General features: G+C 41.2%; 1 protein-coding gene and 1 long non-coding RNA gene across 12 annotated transcripts in view; one reads left to right on the top strand and one right to left on the bottom strand.

The window, feature by feature from the left end:
* Positions 1 to 1,551: 1,551 nt before the first annotated feature.
* Phc3 (polyhomeotic homolog 3) overlaps positions 1,552 to 26,113 on the bottom strand; it is a 74,953-nt gene continuing 50,391 nt past the window's right edge. For 8 of the 10 annotated variants that reach the window (XM_006232226.5, XM_006232227.5, XM_039102233.2 and 5 more), the window contains 5 exons: positions 22,797 to 22,956; positions 16,627 to 16,741; positions 14,317 to 14,449; positions 13,994 to 14,225; positions 1,552 to 9,357 (listed from right to left, as the gene is read on the bottom strand). In XM_006232226.5, the coding sequence (XP_006232288.1) occupies positions 9,203 to 9,357; positions 13,994 to 14,225; positions 14,317 to 14,449; positions 16,627 to 16,741; positions 22,797 to 22,956 (795 nt within the window). In that variant the 3' untranslated portion in view covers positions 1,552 to 9,202. Of the gene's footprint in view, positions 9,358 to 13,993; positions 14,226 to 14,316; positions 14,450 to 16,626; positions 16,742 to 22,796; positions 22,957 to 26,113 lie in introns of those variants that run through there. The other 2 variants (NM_001107662.1, XM_063281763.1) reach the window with 2 other exon arrangements.
* On the top strand, positions 9,356 to 25,517 carry LOC120100793 (uncharacterized). Of its 2 annotated transcripts, none has more exons than XR_005500849.2 (3): positions 9,356 to 12,265; positions 12,459 to 12,643; positions 17,403 to 25,517. It is a non-coding gene; the product is annotated as an uncharacterized LOC120100793 (long non-coding RNA). The 2 variants fall into 2 exon arrangements; XR_010063802.1 differs by having other exon boundaries at positions 12,459 to 18,348; positions 18,588 to 25,517.

Raw genomic sequence — 26,113 nt, 5'->3', positions numbered from 1 at the left:
CGTATGGATTTAGCTATACAGCTATTTGGCTGCTATTTCCACATGTTACATGTCTAAAATTAGTAGCTTTTAGGCCGAGGCTATCACTCGTTGGTGGACTGCTTACCAGCACCACAGAAACTGAGTGCAGTAGCATGTGTCTATAATCCTGTACAGGGGATGTGTAAGCAGGAAAATCCGAAATTCAAAGCTATCTTTGGTTGGTTACCTTGAGATCATCCAGTCCCTCCTCCCCCAAGATGACTTACCTTTTAACACCACAATTCACACGTATCCATTTATGTATATACTTAGGTGGAACGTGTGTAACAGATTTACAGTTTTAAAATGTAGTTGTGACCTATCAAGTTCATAATCTGTAAGGGGATCATATCCTAAAACAAGGGCCTTGGAGCAGTGATGGTACCGGCAGGTCTGTGTGCCTGGCACTGAGGAAGCATTTACACGTGGCAGTGCTGCTGTGTTCTGGTCACGTCGTCTTGCAGGTAAGAAAACTAAAGCATCAGTTAAGCAGCCTGCCCCAGCTCGCTCAAACCCTGACTGCAGAGTTCTGCTTTTTCTACTCTGCTAAACATTCGTTAGTCCCACCCACTGTTTCTCAAGACAACGCCTTTCTGTAATTGAGTTCCACTCAAACACACGGTGTCAATGGGATGAACATCTTAAGGAACTGAAGTCCCGTTTCCTTGAGCATACAGGTCTTCAGGTCAGCACCAGCCACCTAGAAAGACAAGTAGGCCATGCTACTGGATAATCAGGAATTCTCTGAGTGAGCTGCAAGCACAGGTAAACATTCCTGGTCTAAAATGCTTTGGATAAGGGATAATCCATATTGTCTGAAAATGTAGTTCTCGAACATTCCAGATAACATCTAGTGATAGAAACCTAATCCGAGCCATTCTAAGGAAAAGGGCACTGTGACAACAATGTGGTAAAATAAACTGGAAGACGCTCTGTGGTGTCGTGTCATTTGCTAACTCAGAGGGCACAATGGCTACCAACAAGCCAGGCTTTAAAGCTCCTACCTTCAGATATAAAACCTAAGAAATGACTGGTCTGATTTGAGTCATATGCTCTATGGCCAGTGTTGCTGGAAGGAAGGGAGCTTAATCATTAGGCTGCAAGATACAGTATTTAAAATGTTTAAAAATTAGATCTTAATTTTTAGAAAGGTATAAAAATTATATTGTTCTGATTCTAAACTGCAGCCATAGAGATACAACTATGTCCACAGCCGGCACACCCGATGTGCGCGGCAAGCCCTCCCTCCACTGTCGACGAAGCTCAATAGGTTGCACTGAGCGCTGCGTGTGCATGTGCAATCCGGACATCTGAAGCTGGCCCTTTTAAATCACTGCTGTACATTTCCCTCTCCGTGCTTTTTTGCCTTCCAAATGGCCATAACACAAGAATGAAACGTACTTAACTATATTGAATTTAATGTGCTTTTTGTAGATTAGATAGCAAGAAATTGAAAGCCAGTTCAGCCCTCCATTAAGGTCTTTATTAGATTTCCCCGTCTCTCAAAGGCTTAAAGAAATGAACATTCAATAACCAGTCAGGCTTTTATTTGTAAAGAACTGAAGTTACAACTGGTCTACAATATATTATCGTAATATAAACGACATAAATAGAAGATCCTGTAGGCCCAACACTAGTCGTCCGCCCAGACCCACTCGAAGCCATGTTACAATACTGTCTGTGAACGTGTGCAGTAACAAAGGTGCAATCCAAGCGAGGCTAAGCAGCAGAGAAAGTGCTTCCATTAGCAGTTAACATCGCCAGCAAACATCTGACGCTCCTTTAATTCCACTGACTAGACACACATAGGAAGTCTAAAATTCACACACATGCTACTTAATATGAAAGTGCTTTATCTCTTCTTAAAAAAATACATCAAATGAACACTTTTTACATAGATAACGGTGTGCTCTTATAATGCAAAATTAACTTCATTTTAGGTCATACACTGTGTAACTGTAGCTTGGGCGCCATCTAGGAATCTATGCCACGGGCGCTAGAACTGTTGTTTCCTGTGAGGAAGACTCTTAATACAGCGTCCACTGTAAGACACATCTATTACCACCTTCATATTGGCTTTCTTTAAGATTAAAACATGGTTTCTTTCCCCCTTGGTTATGCTCTTTTCCTTGATGAATCGTCTTTTGGGATTTTTTTTTTTTATTGTAAAACTTTGATTTTAGAACAATGGTCAAAACCAAAAGGAAGACTTTTTAAAATGGGTTTAAAACATTAAAAAATAATTAGTCCCAGCAACCTGCCTTTGTGAAACAAATTTTAAGTGGTGAGAAGGCAAAGCATTCTAAGCCAGTCCAAGAGGCTTGAAGTCAGAGCTACCCCGTGCATGGCTGTCTGCAACGCACAGTCTCATTTCTAGCACAATCCCCACACTTCGTGAGTTTCTGAACTTTGATTTTTAGTCCCCTACTGTACAAACCCAGACCTATGTTCTGAATGAGGTGACTGGCAGTCTACTCGATCAGTGTGGGATCATACACAAGAGCTGCACTCCGTATTTTCAGCTGACCTCTAAAGCTCTAAGAGCACAGACACGAGAACAGCATGTATGCAACAGAGATCTAAACAGCACAGGAAGATATTGTACAACCTAGGTAAACTTTCAAAAACTCAAAAAACACCTTAAGAGTAACCAGAATCGTGGGACAATTTACAAAGATCAGATTAGTGGGCTATTTAGATTATTATAACTTTAAAAAACCTTAATTTGAAAGCACCTATTATATATTGTAATTTAACAATTTATTTGGGCATTTCTCCACTTTAAAAACCTATAGCTCTGATACATAAAAGTCTTTAAAATATAATTTTATATCTTTATAGAGAATGTGAGTAACAACAGATGTTAGCATTTAAAGCAAGACTTGCGGCCTGACTCCCAGAATCCCAGGCGGATATGGGATTCACCCCATCAAACTGACTCTAACTCCATCTTCACTCCTTAAATACGTGTCAGTGCAGCGGGGTCTGCTTTTTGTTGGTAGTGGTGGTGGCTTTTGAGACAGAGTTTCTCTATGTAGCCCTGGCTGTCCTAGAACTTGCTCTGTAGACCAGACTAGCTTCGATCTCACAAAGATCCGCCTGCCTTTGCCTCCCAAGGCTGGGATTAAAGGCATGAGCCACCACCCAGCTAGGAACTACTTTCTGTCACCAGTTCCTCATTCCCGGTGCAGTGCAGTCCCTTTCTGGGTCTTCCCTGTCTGAGAAGTGGCCGTCTCTAATGCACTATAGTACACTCAGCACTGTGGGGAAGGCCGCAGTAGTGTCTCGGTCTCTGCCTCATTTCAGATGATTCTGTTTTGGAAAACTGTTCCAAATATCAATACTGTTCCAAACTGTTCCACTGTCAATACTGGATATAAACTTTTACAAATAAAAATGCACAATGATTCCACATCGACTTCTTGTATCCTGCCACCCATACACCATGTACAGGACCGGTCCTGACAATGGCTGTCACAACAGTCTCACGGCAGTCGGTCACGGCAGGTAGTCTGACTGTTGTCAACAGTCAAGGAGATGGTCCACTGATGGGAAGGACGAGAGTGGTGATGTGACTGAGCCCTCGGACGTCATAAACCCCAGTTCCCGGGTGGCAGGGCATTCATTCAGTCAGCCCAGTGGTAATCCCAATTATGTAGCTCAGGACTGTAACTTTAAAGCTGGGGGAGGATATTTCTTCAATAATGATTTAGGCCAAAAAAAAAACCAAATCAGCCTATTTAATAGTACAGGTATCAGTCACACCGTCCATTGAAATGACAAAGCCAAATAGCTGCCCGGCGTGTCACAGGCTGGCCTGCCGTCTCCAAGCCTCACCGCTTCCTCTCCATCTTCTCGCTGTAATACTACCCAAACACTAACACAGCATCATGTATAAGGAGAAACACTGTACACACTTAGTTTACTTGAGGCAAAATTTAAAAAGTCCCTTCCTTCCTCAGTGGGTTCATGTATCCTTCCATGACGTTCTTGCACCACTGTCAGAGAAAGGTCCACGAAACACTGATGTATCCCAGGAAGCACAAAAGCAAAGGTGCTATGAACACCTAGGGCGATGGCTGGGACTAAGTCAGACAGCAAGAAGGACCGACCTACATCCCTTACACGTCATTAAAACCATGCCATGCTAGCATAGGGATGTTTTAAGTTTATACTGATTTTTAATTAAAGTTCATTCATTACATACTATTTTCTCATTCTATAGATTTATGCCCAATATCAGGAATATCATAGACAGCAGTAGGTTTACACTTGAAAAGCAACAGAAAGGCCTTTGCCTAAAATATAAAGTGTTATATAGAAGCTCGTTTAGTGCCTAACATTTTATTCAAATTGTATTTTAAATAAAATAAAACGTCCACAAGCTGCCAAAGGAGAAAGAAAGGGAAGCCCTTGTGGAAACACTTTCCCTTAGGTATGGCCCTTGCCAGAGTGTGCAAATGAGACTGCTCTAGGGAAGCTGTGTGTGCCAACAGAGGGCAGGGGCCTCCTGATGGCTTTCTCTGGAACACGATGGTAGTAATACGTGGAGATAAACTCAGATCTTATAACTTTCCAAAAGAAAAAGTTTTCTCTTAGTACAATGTTAAGGAGACATAACTGTAAAACTGCGTGTACAGCTGATAAGCCTACTACTTCAGTCACTATTTCAGCCACTTTTTAAAATGGCAGAATTTGCAGCATTTTTAATTGGAAAACAGCTTTTATTTCAACTCTAAACTATATGGCAATGCATTTTATAATCTAACACCAGAAATCTCTTCCCAGAGAATTCCTTAAGTGTTGGTTCAATGAGTTAAAAATTAAATTTGAATAACAAAAGACATTTACTGTTCTGAGTACTTATTTGTACTCATCTAAACTCAAAACCCGTCTCTGAGATAAAATAAAATATCCTAAATGGAGTGATAATATCAGTATTGCTGACTGTGAGTTAAAAGAGTTCATGTCATGATACATTCTGCTTTACCCCAAGAAAACAGGCAGGCTTGTGCTTACTGGAGTCCACCAGTCAGGAGAAACCTGCAGTTACCAGGCTCAGAATGGGACACAACACTGTCCTACAGTGCCTTCCCTTAAGACTGGCAGCAATACTGAGTCAGCTGTCATATCTGACTGGAAATGCCTCTGCATTCTGGCCACTCAATCATAACAAACAAAATCTACATTTTGACAGATTCTCTCCCTCTGATTATCATCTTCAAAAATCCAGGATTCCTCAACCTGGGTGCCAGTGGTACTAGGAATACCAGCACTCTTCAGAGCAGGTCAGGTGATAAAGAGAAATAGCTAATTTGATTACAACCAAATCTTGACAATTGAAAACCACAAGAGCTAGGTCTGGCATGGTAGCACAGATGTTAAATTCCAGCACTTGAGAGAAGGTCAGAGGACCACAATTCCAGGTTAGTCCAGGCAAACAAGCAAAAACTACAGTGTGCAATCTCAGAGGTGGAGAATGAGGCCCTGACTCAATCCCGAGTACTGACAAACCAAACTACTAACATCCTGTCCAACCATCCATCACCAAGGATTATTCTAAGTGACTGAGGACCACCATCGTGCTAATGTCTTCATTTAGCTAGCAATATCATCTTCCTATCTGTCTCTTACTCTACTTCCCCCCATGCCCAAAAAGCCTTCAAGGAATGAGTCACACAGTCAGACATGATACTCAAGAAACTAGGAAAGGATGTTCATGGATGGACAAGACTTCCATTGAAATACAACTGGTCTGTCCATCACAAAAGCCTGAAGCTCTCCAAGTCAGGATGCTACCCAAGCCCCAGTAAAGAACTAAGAAGAAGTCTGTGCAGTTTATTGGAGGTGGGGTTGGAGCTTGATGGGGCTCAGTGTGGGAAATGAGGTGAGGCCATCCCATGCTAGCTGACGGTAGCAGTCGGCAGCCAAGTGTTGCTAGCATCCCCAAGTCTTCAGACTACAGCATGTAGCCAGCTCCCTAGCTGAGAACATGTCTGAGATGCTTTAAGAGTATTAGCAGTCAGAGAGTTCAGGTACTGGAGACAGCTGTGAGATGCACAATCTAACGAGCTTATGAGAACATGGGTCCTGTGAAGGATTTCAGTCCAAGATTTGTGTTTATAAATCGATATGTGACTAAATGTTGCACTGACTAGATGAAGACTGACTCCATGGTTATTCAAAGTCATGATAACGATACAGTCTCACACACCACTCTCCCAACACAAGAAACAAAGGAGAAACAGAAAATCCCTTCTTTTTACTCAGGTAAATCATGAATCATTCAGGGCTGTAATGATGAACTGAGCAGAGGAGGAGGTCCCCGTTGCCCTGCATTCTCCAGATGCCTCACTAACACGCTTTCCTCTTGATCTGTTACCTCTACTCCCAGATGACAGCCCTTTAACCTAGACTTCACAGTTCTGCGGGAGTGACTGTCACTGTCACTGTGTGTCACTGTGTCACTGTCACATCAGTCACTGTCACTGAAGCTGTGTCTCTGCTGTGCTGATGAAGCTGTGCCATGTGCCTTACATGTGTCTATGAAAAGCGTGTCTAAGTTGTCATATAAAGTAACCTTTACAAGCCAGCTGTTTATTTTCCTAAGAACACAGAACTTAAGTAACATGTGAAAAGTGTGTCCCACAGTGGTTGAAGGGTTTCAAGTCAGGAAAGGCAAACTCAAGAAGCAAAACTAGGAAGAAGCCATGTTCCCTTCCTGCTTGTCATATTTTTCCCTCCAAGAAAGTTACTAAGTGCTTAGTAATATGAAAGGAGATGAAGCCAGCATTCTTCCTGTCTGTGTCACCCTGACAGCTTAATGCTGGGGAGACAGGGAAACACATCACGTAATTGAAGCTTTCAAATTAGTACGACTGAAAATTACCTAGAAAGAAGCACCTACAGCGATGGGAAAGCTACCCAACAGCAAACGAGCCACTTCTAAATAAAATAACCGCCTTGTAAGAAAAAAGTGTTTTTGTTAGTTAAATTTAAGAGCAGACAACAGAAGATCTGGACTACTTCTAAGATGAAGGGCAAGAAGGCATCCTCCAGGAGAGACCCCTCGTGTAAACTGTTTAGGGCGTTAAGGACAGTGCTAGGCGCAGGTTTCTCATACGCACACGATGAGCTGGCGTTAGTACAAGTGCAGAGTTAGTGCCTCAAAGGCTATGTGCAAGCACTGTGGGAGGGAGGCCTTATTGCTGAGGCAGCCATCAATCTCCTAGTGCTGCACAGCCTGGGTTAGGAGGAGGAGGAGGAGGAGCGGCCATGACACTCGGCCATGATGACTCAGTACTAATAAATGAAGCTGGCTGTACAGTAACAAGGAGACTATAACTGTAGTCGGAAACAGGAGCCTCAGACACTTACACTGAGTCCACAAGAGCTAGTGAACACCTCCTAAAACTACACCAACAATCTCACAAAGCAGACATTCAAACAAGAGGCATCTAAAGAATAAAAAAATTATCCGCTATATTTTGTATAAAAATAACCAACATTTTCTAATGTACACAGAGCCAAAAGATAAATTTATCTGCGATGTCTGCGACATCTTTTAGTCTTCTACTAACCCAACACAGTCTCTGAAAAGTGCTGGAAAGATGACAGAGCTCAGACTCTTGCTGTCTCTTATGTCTGTGCCAAGGATACGTACATGCCCCTCCAACTGTTCAGATTTCTCAAACGTGGTGAAAGATAGAGAAAGCAAACAAAATCAGCAAATCTTTTGATGCCCAGCACTAGAAAGATTTCAGAGCATCCACAGGAAGATTTGGCTTAATGTCCTAACAGAAAACTGTTGAATGAATGAAAACTTTTTTTCCTTTTTTTTTTTTTTCCGGAGCTGGGGACCGAACCCAGGACCTTGCGCTTGCTAGGCAAGCGCTCTACCACTGAGCTAAATCCCCAACCCTGAATGAAAACTTTTGATTAAATCACTTTAAGTACTTTGTGGGAAGAATCCAAAGCCTTAGTAAGGGAGAAAGAACTGTGCATTCTAGCCAGACGCAGCAGGGCTGCTTCAAGGGACTCCCATCTCCACTGCCATGCGGCTGCTGAAGAAGCTCTGAGGCGTGACTGCATGGAGCACTTTCAGTGCATGGGAGCAGAGTCAGGAAGAGGGGCCACACCAGAGGCCCATGACCTGAGGTCCTGGGCTAGCTTTATAGGCCAAGTTTATGGGTTTCTTTTCCTTTCTAGTATACGGTAAAACTAAACTCTACGTCTGCAGAGCTCTAGTGCCACTTAGCTGATCCTTCACTGTCCATCCTCCTGGCCCGGCCCATCTTTTATGTATGTCCCTGCGGTGAAAAGAGCAACACACAGTACTTTGCTCGCCCAGGCTTCTTAACCATGGCACCACTGCCATCTATAGCACATCATTCTTGGTGACAGAGGGACATCCTATGTGCAGGAGGATAGTCAGCATCATCTCCAGCTGGCTGCCATGCCTCAATTCCTGTAGCAACCCTCCCCAAAACTCAGCCCCAACTGTGGCAGCCAGAGTGTGTGTAGCAACTGCCGGCTGTCCCCTGGAGGACATGCTGTCACAGAGAACGACTGTTCTCAGGTACAAGCCAGGAGGAAAACTGTCAGTTGTGACAATCTGGGCAAAGGCTAGAACGAGACTCTTGAGAACCTTCAAAAATACTCCTTATGCTAAAACACAATCCCATTTCACAACCAAAGCATCTGTGGAAGATACTTTTAAAAACATACTGCTATTTCATTGCATTCAATTCTGTCAATGGGCTCCTAAATTATCCTATATCTCTATGACAACATTTAGAAAACTAACAGGGTAGACAAATGTATAAGAAAAGAGAATTAAAGGAGGGGGAGTGTAAATCAATAATTATTTTTAAAAGGATTCTTTTATATTAATGATAAACATTACCTTTAAAAAATTATCTAGTATAACATGTTTCTTTGAAAAATATGGGCCTCTGTAACAAGTCTTTCAGTGTAGTCTGTAACTGGTAAAATTAACACCACCGACGGTCGCTAATTATGAGAACATAAGATGAGTTAGGGCATCTGAAGAGAAATGTCGGCACTGGCCGTGGCGGTCCCAATGCACTTGGCCTTCCCCCATCAGTCCGATGCTCTCAGCCCCATCAGGCTTTACCTTCACCGAGAAAGAGGAATGGACTGAGACAAAGCCTGGCTGCTGTTAGGAGTCCTTCAGAGAGTTGATGCGTGCACAGATCTTCAGGGCTGGGCCCAGCTTCATGTTCATTGTGCTCATGAGATGGTCTTCTTTTAGCAGGAGCAGTGCCTGCCCATCAATCTCCTGTGCCCTGAACTCATCGGCAACGTCCTGACAGCCTGCAATCCCATGAGAAGACAAAGTTACAAACAATTGGATGGGGTTCTGCAGTCACCGAGTGTGAGAGCTCGCAATAGAGGCTGATAGAGGCTGATAGAGAAGCCGATGTGCTCCAAGGCCTGGGGTTCATCCTGGAAGTAGTCAAAGCCCAAGAAAGAGTTCCCATTACACAGATAACAGCAAAAGGGATCAGGCAACACAGCTGCTTCCCATGCAAAACGAGCTGCACTGCTTAGGTTTTACACCTCAGGGGTTCATCTTTGCATAACATAAATCCACATACAGGTAGAGAGGAATAAAATGTTTTACCACAAATAATAATTTGGAAATATTTTCACAAACTTCAGATTAAACTTTCATCACCACCCACACATTCTCTGGATTTGCATAACCTCAGGTATGTCTAACAATATCCTCACTGTTCCCGAAGGACAGAACAAACCCCCAGGACTGCGCATTAACATGTTATAATGTTGCTGACATAATTCATGCTGCTCAACTGAGAACATCAACCTCAGAGCTTAGTGTCCCTCGACCTATTCTACTTTTCACTCATGACTCATAGCAGCCTGGTCGTCCAGGGTGGCCTTACACTTAACTCTCCTGCTTTCCCAATCATGCTGGGATTACAGGAAAGCAGCACAATGCACACCTCCCCCTTCCTAAGTGGCGCTGGGGACGGAACCCAGAGCCCTAGGGATGGCAGGCGATACTCTACTCCTGAACACTTCACCGCATCTCCAGCACTCCTCACGCTTACTTTTGGTAAGAAAACAAGTTGCCATTGGAATTGCAAAGCTGCAAGGTAGACTCCTGCAAGTAAACGGTGCATCGGCTCTCAACTAAAGCAGGCTCTTGCTACCTAAACCTTGACTGCTTCTCCTGTCTACCAACGTGCACAGCCACCTTACCCAGTCACTTCCCTATCATGGGAAAGAAACCTCAGCATTAGGTAATGAACTACAGAGCCCAAAGAAGGGATGGGACAACACAAGAGCATGGCAGCTTTCCTTACAAACAGTGAAGTTACAAAGTGAGCTTAAGAACAGCACCTAGCAGCTCTATGGCCGTTTGCTGTACTCAAGTCAGTATTCCAGAGGAACCTCAGGAATCGGATGAGGAGAGACAGAGGTGGCTAACCTGGACCCTGGAATACAGCACTTTATCAGAACGACTCTCCTTTCTGGCTTGTGTTAAGACAACAAGGCTGACCCTCTAGCCCAGAAGCGCTGAAGCGCTCCAGTGCAATGATAAGTGAAGAAACGAGACACTGAAGAAAGAGAAGGCACTGTGGCGAGCATCCTGTGGCTGTGACAGACAGACACCTTTCAGTGGTGTGCTCACTTGTGTGGTGAACACTTTGTTCAGCGTCCCTCAGTGACTCTCTTCTTTTCTCCTCACTGCTTCTAACACAGCAGTTTTCCGTGTCTCTATTTTGGTAATCTCTCAGACTTTCAACAATTTATACTTCAAAATCCTGTATAAAATTTATATGGCTTTGCCCATGTACCACATATAAGAAACCATAGAGATGGAACAGGGTTACTCACCATGAAAAAGCCCTTTTTCTTTTCCCAGAGGTAGCTCTCAACAAAACTGACTAACCTTGCATCTAGTTGGGACTTCATCCTTCTTTTATGAAAGAACTAACGTTCTTCTCTCCAGTCTTATTTACAAGAACCCAGGAAAGGAAAGAAGAGAGAGAAAGAAACCTCAGCATTAGGTAATAGAGCCCGAAGAAGGGATGGGACAACACAAGAGCATGGCAGCTTTCCTTACAAACAGTGAAGTTACGAAGTGAGCTTAAGAACAGCACGTTTCTCCCACTTTGTAATCCAAATCAAAATGTTTTACTTAGATTCAGAAATCAGGAGGAGCAAATAGTGATGGCCGCAAGAGTTACATTTGGGGTAGAAGTAAGGAGCTCCCCTTGAGGAAATACCCAGCATGCTCTCTTGTTTCTCCTGACTGAGATTCCTTTTCAGATGTAGATAGCAAGAAAAATGGCAAAATATCTCTAAAGTGTATTGGGAAACAGCATAATTAAACAGTATACATTATTGTCATATTTTTAGATCCTAGTTTTCTCAAGTCAACTACAAAAAGTATCATTACAATAGGACGGAAAGGGAGGGGACAAACAAGTCTACATCTGGAACTTACTGTGAAGGAAACAAAGATATTTTTTAGTTTAAGTATTCAAGATACCCAGAGCAGGAGCTCTGTGACTTCCTGACACCCTGACTTGTGGGCACCACTCACCCACACCAGGCACACACAGCTCTCGGAAGGCGCTGCCTTCGCCATCCTGCCTGAATTCTCCAGAGCTCAGTCACTTCTCCCACTTTGTAATCCAAATCAAAACGTTTTATGTACAAATTGACTTCACTAAAGCTGCACAAAAGACACCAAGGGCCACTCAATACGGCAGAGTAATCACATCGGGAAGACAGCACACAACTGGACTTTAAAGGACAACTCCTCCTTGGCATCCCTACAGAGAAGTCAAATCCACGGCTCCATTGATCCACACAGAATAACTTTCCAACAGGGCAGTTCACTGGGGAGGACAACGTGCAACTGCTGGAACCACAAGTGTTCCTGTGGGACAAGGTTGTGTTCCCTTCCACTCTGGTGACAGCTCTGAGATGCGAGTCTGCTGCTTGGAAACTTCAACACAGTCCCACAGGGGTGTTAACATGATACACCAAGATAACAGAAACCAGCAGTACACACAGGCACCCTGATTACAAGAAAGCATGTCCTATCTGGAAGAAACACGCAGAATCAGAAAACAGATAAACTAGTTCCTACTGAGAAATCGTGCAAAGACTGCTCAGGAGAAAAGAAGTAACCCTGACAGTGCTCAAAAAGGCATTTACAAATGCCAGAGAGGCAGAAAGGAAGGTAAACACATTCTTCTAGTGTAAGAGTTACCTTGAGCCAGAGAGCATTACTCCGAGAAAAACATTTAGAAAGGGAGTAACAGAGCTCACAGGATTATTTGGTTTGTCAAAGCAATTTAGAAATATTCCTATTTCATCAGCAATAAGTAGAGCTAATCAAGTCTTCCCTTTGTAATGATATATTATGTTCTTAGATGCAGGCGAGCTCAGGAAGCCAAGAGTGTCCAGTTTTGGAATGGCTGTTGAACTCAAATGAAGGAAGAACAAGACACAGCCCATGAGCCCATTAGGATCTAATGAAGCAGTGCAGAGTGGCACAAACACCGGGACGCTAGGAAACTGCCAAAAAGAACAGCACTTGAAGTGACCCAACTCAGCGGTAAGGACAGGTGCTGGTTATCTGGAACAACCAGTTACACTAAACATACCTAAAACAACTCCCCTGCCCAAAGGAAAAGATATCTCTGCCCCAGTCACAACCCAGGCTCACAAACCCAAGGAGGCAAAATGCAAAGCCTCGGATGATCAGTTTGGACTCCAGTGTTAATCTCAAGACTGCTATGCTGGTCTGAAACTAAAGTTTGGTTTTGTTTCCTTAAATATTAAAACAATTGTCAGCCCACCACCCTCAACCCTTGCTAAGAGACCAAATTTGGAATCTAAACATACTGGTCCACTGTTTGCACACGCCTCAGTTTTCTTACACAGGTGCTTACAAATTTACACGAAACAGTCTTCCTTTAAACAATTCTTTCTTCCTATAAACAGAACCATACCTTGGGTTTGTTAAAATTAGCATTTAGAAAAGCTATGATACAATAATAAAATTTCAGAGTTCAGTCAGTGAGGTAAAATTTACAGTGGCAGTTTTAAAATCATTATTTCTAGATGTATTTCCTTCAACTCTGTTTGCTTCTAAAACTTTGGTCACCTTCACAGGAAGACAGCGAGATCTCAATGGTTAGCTCACTTGAAAAGTGACTGATGAATCACCCAAGTGAGATGTGTGCCTTTGAGTCAACTCACAATGACACCAGAACAGAACATGGCTTTAAAACCTCATTTTCTAGGTTCATAAGACCAGTGTTTTACAAATTAAGAACAGTATCCTAACATACATTTAGTATGGCTCTCACTGCAAGCAAGGCCCCATTTTCTTTGGCTGCCAATCCCTTAGAGGAATGTAGATACAAAAAGCTGTTGCTTAAAGAAACAGGAAGCTGAAGCTGGTGAGAAATATACCAAAAATAGAACAGGGAAACCTAGGCTACCCTCAGCATTCAGATGAATATAGCTTTCTACAAAGAAATCAAAATTCTATAGGATTGATTAGCTTTCACAAATTCACACAATATGGCCTTCCTTGTCTCAGTTTCACAAGGAGTTAACTAAGGAAATAGAACATCAACACAGCAAAGTGGAGCGGGGAAGTGTCTACTTCACACTGCTGGCTCCTGAGAGTCAGGCCGGAGAAGACAGCCCGCTGACACCCGCCTGCTGGGTGCCACAGAGGAAGCAGGACTAGTCAGTCCTGTTAAGGTATGAAAGAATACACAGTCGTGCTGAAGAGATGAGAAAGAGAAAGAAGAACACACTTCAAACCAAACACCATTTAATTTTCTCATGCACTGTTCTCTAACCTTTACTGCCAAAGGTGTGGATAGATTTAACATCACTTTCTTGTGAAAGCACCAGAGAAACATTCAGGCTTGCATGGTGAATCACATACCAGGCAAAGAGTGGATGAAGGCCCAGACGTCATCGACCGTCCATATGGAGGGCTCCGTCTGTGCGACTGGGAGCAAGTCGCTGTTCTCAGGCATTTTCCTAATCCTCACGTCGCGAAGTTCGCGTTCTCTTTCCCGCTCACTCTGCCTGCGCAGGCGAGTCGTCATAGCAGACGGCACAGGATCGTCACGAGAGGCCAAGTCTTCTTCTGCAGATGGATAAGTAATTGGAAGCTGGAAAATGCAGTACAAGTAAAATACAGCATTGCACTTCCCTTGCATTTCTGAAATGGACATTGTACATTGAAGCAAGCTTTCTACAGACCTGCCTAAGGATATGTTCTCTCGCTGCCCCTTCAGGGCCACTTGGACGACGGCCCCGATGCCCAAGACTTTGATTATCAGGCTTACGATTCCAACGACTAAGTGCAAACTTTTTAGAACAGCTAACGTTGTACCTAAGAAATTCAAGAAAGAAAAATTAAGCAATATATGGGACCGCCTATACATAGTATTTACTGTAACGTTAAAGTACAACTGTGACACAGTCAGTACCAGACACTTAGTATCTAGTGTAGCACCTCACACAGTACCATCTTATTTAAAGTACAACTGTGACACAGTCAGTACCAGACACTTAGTATCTAGTGTAGCACCTCACACAGTACCATCTTATTTAAAGTACAACTGTAACACAGTCAGTACTAGACACTTAGTATCTAGTGTAGCACCTCACACAGTACCATCTTATTTAAAGTACAACTGTGACACAGTCAGTACCAGACACTTAGTATCTAGTGTAGCACCTCACACAGTACTCTGTCTTACTGAATGAACTTATCTGTGCTTTAGGTAAAAAAATGGCCTCTGTGTACATCATAGAGTATTCCTCAACATAACACTAGACACCTATAAGAAGGTAATGAAATTTTCTCCTGATTATACAGGAATGAGTAACCTGTAAAATGCAGAAGATAATTTGCAAAGCAGCAAGAAAGTTCATCATTCCAGAAGAGATACTTTAGAGTTTTGCTTTGTCTTGTTCTTTTTAGTGTATGTGGGAAGGATGTGCAGAAGTGTATTGCAGATGTAATAGGACAGATGTCTGCAGATGCAGATACACATGTAGAGACCAGGGTTTGGTTCTCAGCACACAATGGAGGCTCACAACCATCTGAACCTTCTGCCTTTCACATCAGGCATACACACAGTGCACATATATTCTTGAAGGCAAAACACTCACACATTAATTTTATTATTGATAACTATTCTAGAATAATACAAGTGATTTTGCTCACCTATGTTTTATGAACATATCAGAGATTGAAATAAAGAATACTATGAGAACTAATAGACTATTTCTCTTCTAAAAATGCAAATGTGCCCTCAGAGCTACTAAAATAACTAACACTCCTGCTGTGTACACTATGGGCTTATCTGTGGATTCAGCAATGTTGTGATTTCTAATTAGTACATCAGGTGACCAAACTTAACTACTGAGGAGAGAACTAGTTTTACGCATGGTTAATCCTTGCATAGTTAAATAGTTAGCTCTCTGAGACTGACAGCTAAGTAGCCATGTAAACAGCAGCAGTAACTCACTGGTCTGACATAGCCTCTTTCTGTTCTCTCAGCCATGCTTCTAAGGAGGATCATCTCAAGTATACTATGTGCCTGATCAGACATCATCTCTGGGAGAAGGGTAATGATAGGTAGTATTAAATGTCCTAGTATATGTGTAAATAGTCAAGAGGTTTAGAATATCCTCAAAGACAAACTATTTCCCAAACTTCTAAATATTTTTAATCAGCGCTAGAAAACTACCATTCTTTCGTGTGTTTTATGCAAACTGAAAATTCAAGTTAAAACATAAATCCAACATAATCCAATTATAGACCTGCCACTATTCATGAATAAACATTTGAGTAATGGACTGAAACAGTGAGCTCACTTTTGAAAAAACTTACTTCTACTTAAGAAAGGTAAATTCAACTAACTGTACTTCTGCAGCAACTATACAAAATGATATGTTCAATCAAGAAATTCACTGGCTTCTTAAGAGAAAATAATTTTCAAAATAATCACCCTAAATACACTTGGGTCTTCCAAGGGCATCAGGTATCCTAACTGCTAGGCTATCTCCAGCCCCATATTTAATCCTTATAGACTAGTATTCACCTAGGCATGCTGGTACCTGGCTTCACCTGGTACTCCAGCACCTGGGAGGCAGAAACAGAAGGATCAGAGAATGCCAGAGGCCAGCCTGGTCCACATAAACCTAGGCCAGGCAGGGCTATACAGCAAGATCCCAAATAGAAATAATTTTAAAATTAATTACTAATTAGTAATTAGTAAGATTCTATAACATACTAGTCATGCTACAGGACAGATTCTCCACACCACATCCTTGCACAGATGACCACTGCTTCACTACAGGGTATTCTAAAACTGCATTGTTATACGTACTTATCACACAGCAAATTCTAGTAATGACACAGCAGTGGACTGCTGCAGATGACACCTAACCTTCCCTGTGTCACCAGACCTCACTCTTACCTATGCTCAACTGTAACCTGTCTTGACAGAAGCAGAAATTACTGGTTCTCCCTAAGCAAATCCAAGCACACCAACATACCTTTTGGCACATGACATAGTACAGAATCGTTTTGATCGTAAAAATTCATTAGGATATCCCATTTTTCCACAGAATTCACACTTGAGTAACTCACTATCCATTTCTTCCAATGTCTCTAAAAAAGGAGGGAAAAAGCCAAACATTTGGTGTGTCAAAATTTCCTGCAGCCTCTAATTCTAGATATGTAACACAGATCAATATTTTTTCACCTTTTTTGAATCCAGAGCTACTTGGCTAGGCTATTACTAATTCCTTGTTTCTACATAAACATTTTGGTTTTTTCTATATAGTAAGTATACTTATACACATAAGTAAAAATTAGTTTTGCTAAGAGCCCAGCATGTCTAAAATGTACATACAACAGGTTGTGATTTATAATCACAGAGAAATGAAGGTAAGTGCGGTATACCCACTGCCCACTAGAAGGGGCATTGCAGACAGCAGAACACAGGATATGAGTGTGGCTCTCTAAAGCGTGGAAACCCTCTAAATCCCAATGGAGAGGAGAATGGCTTCAAAGTGGAGAAACATGTTTATTTTAGTGGGACACATAAAACATTTAACTAAGGGACCTGCAATGTATAACCAATATCATAAAGATATGTATAACTAATTTATAAAAGTTCCTTTTAATATTAAATGAAATTAGTTCTGCTTTTAAATCTCAAACAGACTCATAAAGTACAACTACTGGTGTCTTTTCTACAGTGTTCCCTGCTAAGTAAGATCTAACCCCAATCCAAACCCTCTCCTTCACTCTTTATCTCCTGCTTCAGGAACACCACCTAGAGCAAGCAGTTCCCTCTGCGTGATCGTCCCCAAAGCACTGAAGTAAGTGGAGAAATAGCTGGCTCGGTAGGGCTCCACGTGCATCACCTTTACTGATGACATCAATCACAGGGCAGGAAGTGACCTTGCTGGTTTGTATTTTGTATGTAGTGTAGGGAATCAGACTTAGGGCTTTTCACATCCTAGGCAAATGGTCTACATCTTCAGCCCAGGAGTGGCCATTTAAGGAGACTCTCTACCTTGGTATGTTTGCAAGTAAGTATGTAAGCAGGTATGTATGTAAGCAGGTATGTATGTAAGCAGGTATGTATGTAGACTCAACTACCTCGGTATATATGCAAGGACCATTGATCTAGTTACAATGTGGATACAACTGTAAGAAGTAAAATAAAAACTGTCCCTGTCCCTGTCTCTGTCACAGGGTCCCAGTCATGCAGCTACTGTCTGCAGATAGTTTCTGGAGAAGGAGAGTCATGTTTTCCTCAGGTTTGTGACCCCTGGTAGTTTGCACGTGTTCCAGTTGACCCCAAACCCATGTGCATACTGGTAGCACTAACTGAACTCAGTGGAGGCGGGGCACAAAGTTGGGGGAAGGAAATGATGGAGAAATTATCTGGGAAAAGCTGAAGGGAACACACAGAGTGCATTTAATCAAAACTCATAATATACATGTATGATATTTTCAAAGAACAAAGTTAAATGTAGTTTTTATAAAAATTGGAAAATTTTGCCCCTTCCAAAAACCAAAAGATGGCTTCAACAAAGTTGCTTGTCATTCCTAATTTTCACATCTGCCCTTGGAATTTGCTGTTCATGCCCAGGAGTTATCACTTACACCTGAACTGATCTGGAAAGCCTGGACCAGAGACAGAACTCACTCAACTGCTACCATTGATGGAATGACCAAGAGACCATTCTGCAAGTTGCTCAAAGGTACTTGCCTAGTACGTGTAAGTCTCAGGTTCCAACCCCAATACCGGTAGAAAATAATAATTCCTATCCTAATGCTTGGGTTTATTTTTAACATTTGTCAGCAAAAGCATAGAAAACCAAATAAACTTAAGATAAACCCATCTAAGTTTAACTAATAACAGTGGACTTCTAACTACAGACAGCTGGTCATTCTTCACTTTCTTTTTTTCTTCACTTTTTGTTTTTTGTCTATGTGACAGAAACTTCCCAGAGTCATTTGAGAAGAAGGAATTCAAATGAGGAACTGCCTCCATCAGATTGGCCCTTGTGCATGTCTGTAGGACATTTTTTTTCGTTTAACATTGCATTTTCTGTAGGACATTTTTAAATTAAAGATTGATATGGGAGGGCCCAGCTCACTATGGGCAGTGCCACACTGCTCCTGGGTTTTATATAAGAAAGCAAGCTGGGCAAGCTATGCAGACGGAGTAAGCAGTGTTCATTCATGGCCTCTGCTTCAGTGCCTGCCTCAGAACTTCCTGTGATAAAGGGCCGATAACATCTGTAAGGCAACTAAACCAGCCAAGCTGGTTTTGGTCAGTGTTTTATCACAGTAACAGAAAAGCAAAGGACAACAATCCTTTACAAAGAGATTTATATGTAACATGAATTTTAATAGTTTGCCTACCCAAAGCTACTAAGTAGCTTACCATTTTACTCTGCATTATACTGTATGAACAATGGTGTATGCTGTAATAAAAATGCTGAAATTATAAAATGGCCTTAGAAAGTCAAAACTATCAAGTACTTAAAATGTTAGCATTTTCTGTAATATTTCTTCTGCTATGAAATATACTAACCATCTTTATCTTCCTGCCCCTCCTGTGGCATCCCGTCCTGCTGAACTGTTCACTGTTCTGATCTCTCCTTCCTCATCACACTCTGACTACAGATGTCAACTATATGACAAACCTCTAAATACATCCCACAGAGAGATGACCAGCAAAATTCCAAAGCCCTTTCAGTTTCTGACAATTGCCAAAAGCCTTCTGTAAAGTTCCCTCAAGTCACAGATCTTCCTTCCAGGTGCTGCAGGCGCCGAGCCCAGCGGTCTCCCATGGTTCCTCACTCACACCCCTACACTCCTCAGCACTCAGACACATCCTTGCACACTTTCCTGTCCTAATCAGAACTGGTTTCCTGTTACCTTAAGTCTATGCCTGCCTCATTGTTTCTTTTATAAAATGTAGTTCCAACCTCAGCAATGTAAGAAATGCACCAGGCTGTAACTTCAGCCAGCCCCGTGTCCTTACTGTCGGGACATTCACTGAAAAGCTAACGCTTGCTGCTCTGTAACCCCAGCTTCCAAGTATATGTTATACACTGTCCACTGTAAACCACGACTATCATGAAACATGCTAAAAACTTCCCAGACTTCCATTCCTCTGGTGTGTTCGCCAGAGGTATGATAAACATGTTTTAGCATAGAACCTTCATTTACATAGGTTTTACAAATAAGAGGAAGAAAAAGGAATACCTAAACATTCTTCTTTATTGATTTTCATCTCAGATAAGTATCCTCACATATAATCACATGTACAACTAAAAACATGTATCTGAGAATTACATGAAATTTAAGTCTAACAATGAAAACCACCATAGTGACAGCTGCCTAATCGAGTACTCAGGATTCAGGTGACTTCACCAGAACTTTCTCCCCATTTAATTTGTAAAATATAGGTGAGAGCAGGTACAGGATAGGAGGCCTATCATTGGCCGAGAAGGAAGGATGGGCGGGAGTAAAGTTTGAAGAAGAGGAAGAGACTAAAATGGAAGGAGGGAGAGGAGGGACAGAGAGAGAAGCTGTAGCAGGACAATGTAGAAGCTGACGTTAGGATTCCACGCTGTACTCTTACAGGTTGTTATGAACGTTCTTAAGGGATGGATGTGTACAGGGCTTTGTATGTTTAGGTGGGCAATTATATCTTATCAGCTAGATCAAAGGTTATTGTGTTGTGTGTTCTTTCCTGTGGCGATTTAAGTTTAAGAGAGTGTGCGGCAGCTAGTCTGGGCCGCCACGGAATTGGGATGTGTGTTTCTGGCATGGAAACCAGCCTTGGGAACTAGCTGGGTAGAGAGATTGCTGCCAGGCTCAGAGAGAGGCCTTCAGCAGTGTGATATGGGATGGAGCAAAGCGGGTGAGAGGCTTTGCTGACTGACTTTGCTTTGAGGCACTGCGGTGTGGACCTAGAGAGGGTAAAAACACTGTTTTATTTTTTATATTTTTACAACAACACATAGTGACCTAGTTTGGATCTTGATTTTAATCAAATAACTGTGAAAGAGCATGCCTCTAGTAACTGAGGAAATATGAATATGGATCAGGTACTATACCAAAGAATTTATTTTGCTATTTAATTTTGTTAGAAAATACCTGCTTTTACGATGTCCCACTGTCTTGGTGAAATAAAATGGCTAGAATTCAGAGAGGACAGAGGAGGAGGATAAGAAGACAGTCAGAGGACAGAGGAGAAGGATGAAAAGACAGAAGACAGAGGAGGAGGATGAGAAGACAGTCTATAAAAGGGAGGGTGAGAGGGAGGAAAGCAAAGGATGCATGAGGTGAGTGTGGCCCTGCTCAGTTGCTTGAAATAATAACCAAAAGTTAGTAAAAATCAAATGTTACAGTATTGCAGGTTTGGCTGTTCGAATAAGAGTAAAAGTGATGAATACTCCGTAAAAGTTTATCAAATACCAACTATGCAGGTGCCACCCTTTAGGAGTCAAAGGGAATTTGGCTATGTGCTTACCAATTTGCCATTTTGCTAAACTTAACAATGTATATAGAGAGACACACAATATAGTAACACAAACTCAATAAATATTTGTAAAAGAATAAATTAACTTAGATATACTAAGGATAATTATGAAGAGAAATGTGTTAATGAGTTTACTGTTGTAGGCAGCAGCAACTGCAGGCCATGATCGAAGTGACCAAGAACAATCTCATGAAGATCCTCCTACATGAGACAGCTAGTTTGTTTTGTTGGCTAATTTTTAAACCACATTCAGAGCCTCATTAAAAACAAGAAACAATACAAAAATTTTCTGATTTTATTTACTTTACATATTTGAGTAGTACACTGTAGCTGTCTTCAGACACACCAGCAGAGAGTGTCAGGTCCCATTACAGATGGTTGTGAGCCAGTATGTGGAATTGAACCCAGGACCTCTGGGAGAGTGGTCAGTGCTCTTAACCACGGAGCCATCTCTCCAATTTTTTGATTTTAAATAGAAAACTCAAACCAGAGAACATCATTTTTCTATGTACCTGTATTTGCTTTCCTTCAGCCATTTTATCACTTCAACTTAAATGGGATATTCAGTATTAGAATATAGTCAGTTGAGGTCTTTGACAGTAAAGAGATTAACAGTAACAGTACTTTTCTCTTAAAACAGATATTATCATCTATTAACTGAAGAGAACTCCTTAATGTAACTGGAATATTTAGCTGGTTACAATAAAGACAACACTGTTGCAGGATTTGATCACATTGTAAACCCTGAGATTGTGAACTGGAAAAACCTGTTTCTTGTTGTGGTGTGGCTCAGACCTTTAATCCAAGAACTTCCTGTAAACAAGAAGTAAATAAACTTCCTGTAAATAAAGTCAAGAGGTAAAGCAAGCAACCAGTTGATAAGAGAATGAACATAAGAAAGCTCAGGAAAGAGAAAAAACGGGTCTTTGAGTTGAAGGGCATTTAAAACAGCATGGAGGAGGGGGATGAACAAGAGGAGGAGGAGGGTGACAGAGAGGAGGAGTTGTTTCCTTCTGAGACATTAGTGGAGAAGAAAGGTCAGGTGGGTGCTTTCTCTGCCTCTCTCAGCTAGTGGTCTATCACCGCGGCATTTGGCTCCTGAGACTTCATTTAGTAAACCAAACATTTGGGATCTTGTTTTAAAAACAACATTTTGGCATTCAATGTGTAGCTTGAACCCATCACCCTGAGATTAAAAGTCTATGCTCTACACAACCCACACATGCTTGTTTTGAAGAAAAACCCAAAACCTCTATCTCATATCAGACATCAAAATAAGGGCAAGTTTAAAACCAAATTATAGAGATGTCCTATATTTTTAAGCAAAATCAATAAAATATTCATGTTACTTAGGTCTGCTTTTTAATTGGTTCTCCTGACTCAAAAAATGTTAAAATACTTTCTCTCGTGTATGATAGAACTTGCCTTGCCTAGAAATCAAATCAAGACCAATGCTGTTAGGGTTTTTTTTATTGTTGTTGTTTAATATAAGACTGGTTTGCTTGTCCATTACTCTAGTCAAATACATACAGTGAGTATGTAAACAGATCTGAATTCTTTCCAAGTGAAAATCTATGGAGACTAAGAAGTCACACCCCATTTAAGCAGTAAAAGCCGAGGTTGAATAAAGGGTTTATGAGAGCCACAGACCTTCAGCAATCATGTCCTCCATCTCTGTGTCGGACGAGTTATCTGCATGCTTTGTGTTATTCTGTAGCTCTGGCTGAACACACACCGAATTTACCACCTGATTATCCAAAAGAGGCCTCTTTTTCACAGGTTGTTCTATCAGCAAAGATGAACGACTCACCTTTAAATGGAAAAGAGAATAAAAAATGATATCTAAAAATAATTCCAAAATAAATAAATTTAATTTTAAAATAACCCCTCTTGAGTGAATGGTATCAGTGATTATTTACTTACTCAGTGATCAGATCCAATCATTAAAGGGTCCAATTATCCCCTAAGTAACAGGTAGTCTACACATATACACTACTGCTAGCCAGTAGAACATATGCTGCAGGGATCTGTCAAACAGATTGTACTGTTGCTTTAGGTATAGAGCTTTAAAAAGTCTTACAATCTAATGGCACTTTGAATTTTAATAGTAAAAGAGAAGTGATCAGATTGCCTTGTACCAAGGGAAAGCAAAGGTCCTAACTCTCAGTGTATTTGGGAGTTGAAGGGGAAGCAGTTGCTGTTTGAATTGATATCATAGTTCTAGGGATTGAATCCAAGGTCTTGCACTGAGCTATACCCTCATCTGTTGCCTTGGAATGTTTTTAAGATCACATCTCACTGTGTAGATCCTCTTTCCTCAGCCTCTGTCTAATGTTGGGTTTATACTCCTATGTGACATCCATGCCCAGACTAGTGTTTACTGATACTATTCAGGTCAGCATCTACCCCTTTTTCCTAGTGCCTTGAACACACAGACTAGCTCTCTAATTCATAGCTGTATCCACAGACATTTTGTAATCTGGTGGTGAAAATCAGGGAACAGTCATGAGTGTGTTCATACTTGCATAGGGGACACTTTACCTACAAGCTGAACCTTCTCCCCAGTTTACATTGCCCCCAGATTTTTTTTCCTATATTTTTCTTATATTAATTTATTTTGAGAGATAATCTTGCTAAGTTGTCCAGACTGGCCTTGAACTTGAAATCCAACATCAAAAACCAAAGTAACTAAGGTTACAGGCCTATGCCATCAGGCCCGACTTAAAACTTTAAAATTACTATTATTCTGATGATGATGATGATGATGATGATGATGATGATGATAGTGGTGGGGGGCAGTGGATGATGCATGCATGTGATATGTGAAGGGGAAAGCATGTACCACAGCACACATGTGGACAGCAGGAACAACTTTACAGAATTAAGCATGCTGTTTCTACCTTTGTGAGTTCCATAGACCCACCCTAGGTTGCAAAGTCAGCATGGGAATGGCCTTTACCTGCTGTGCCATCTTGCTGGTGGCTTTTAGAAGTAGAGAAACACTAAAGAGACCAGACCAGAAAACAAATTCCCTTTGGCACATAAAAAAAGCAAAACACTAAATGTACAGAACAACTAGAGAATATTAAAAGCCACAAGGGAAAAAGACCAAGTAACATAAGAAGGCAGACATATTAGAATAACACTTGACTTCCCAATGGAGACTCTGAAAGTCAGAAGGCTCTGGGCAGAGAGGCTGCAGACTCTATACAGAAAGCAAAGACTCCAACACGGCCTCCTATACCCAGCAAAGCTTTCAATCACAATCGGTAGAGAAATGACAACCCATTATAAAACCGAATTTAAGCAATGTCTATCTACAAATCCAGCCCTGCCAAAGGTGCTAGGAGAACTCCAATCTAAAATGGTTAAGCCACACCCAAGAAAATACAAGGAATAGTTTATCCCAGACCAGCAAATCAAAAGAGAAGAAACACACACACACACACACACACACACACACACACACACGAATCAACAAACACTGTTCATTAATATCTCTCAACATCAAAGGTCTCAAATTTCATAATACAAAGACACAGACAAAACAGAATCAAAAACAGGCTCCACCCTTCCGCTGCTGCACCCAGGAAACACCCCTTCACTTCAGCAATAGACATCAATCACCTAAGGGTAAACGATGGAAAATACATTCCAACAAACAGACCTAGAAAGTAGCTGGTGTCGTAGGCATTTTAATATCTTACAAAATAGACTTCAAACCAAAACTAGTCAGAAGAAATAGCAAAAGACACTATATAAACAAAAGAAAACTCTACAAGAGGACGTTGCAATTCTTAACATCTATGCATGAAAAATGAGGGCAACTAAGTTTATAAAAGAAAGCCTATTACGGCTTAAATCTAGTATGGATTGTCAAACACTGAAGTAGGAGACTCAATACTGCATTCCAATGAGTGGACAGGCCATCCAGACAAAATCCAAATGAGAGAAATGCTGGAGCTAACCGACATTATATACCTAAGGGACCTGACAGATATTTATAGAACATTCCATCTAAACACAAAAAGACTATACCTTCTTCTTAGCACTTTAGGGAGCTTTCTCTAAAACTAGATTCAGTCAGACATAAAGCAAGTCTCAACAGATATAAGAAAATTAAAAAAAAAAACCTCCCTGCATCCTATCTGACCACCACAGGATAAAAATTGTCTACATTAAAAAACAAACAGCAAACATTTTTTTTAAAAAGGAGAAATCTGATAATAGTAACTTAACAGCACAAATGAAAGCTCTAGAAAAAAAAAAGAAGTCACATCCAAAAGGAATGAATACAGAAAAAAAAAATTAAACTCACAAGCAACCAAACAAAAATACCAAAAAAAAAAAAAAAACCCTCAGTGAAACAAAGAGTTGATTCTTTACAAAAATGAGTAAGATTAACAAACCCTTATCCAAATTAACCAAAAGGTAGAAAAAAGAAGCACCAGCTTAACAAAGTAGAGATGAAAAGAGGGACACACCCACAGAGACCAAGGAAATCCAGAGAATCATGAGGAAGGCTTTAAAATCCTGTACTCCATCAAATACGAAAATCTAAAAATGGATAATTTTCTTGATACACACCACTTACCAAAGTTAAGTAAGGATAAGTAATTTAAACAAACCTATAACCTCTAGTGAATTAGAAACAGTAATTAAAAGTCCACCAATCAATGTAAGCCCAGGGCAAGATGGATATAGCCCAGAATACTACCAGACTTTCAAGAAGGTTTAATGCCAATACTCATCAAATTATTCTACAACACAGAAAGAGAAGCAGCACTGCACAATTCATTTTATGATGCTACAGTCACCATTATACCCAAACCACATAAAGACCCAATAAAGAAAGAAAATTACAGACCAATTTTCCTTATAAACATGAGGCAGAGATTATCAATAAAATGATTGCAAACAGAATCCAAAAATTCATCAAAAAGATCATCGACCATAATCAAGTAGGC

This window comes from Rattus norvegicus, chromosome 2 (assembly GCF_036323735.1).
Source record: "Rattus norvegicus strain BN/NHsdMcwi chromosome 2, GRCr8, whole genome shotgun sequence".
NCBI lineage: Eukaryota > Metazoa > Chordata > Mammalia > Rodentia > Muridae > Rattus > Rattus norvegicus.
The sequence above is the reverse complement of the archived record's forward strand: the minus strand, read 5'-3'. Positions and strand labels throughout refer to the sequence as shown.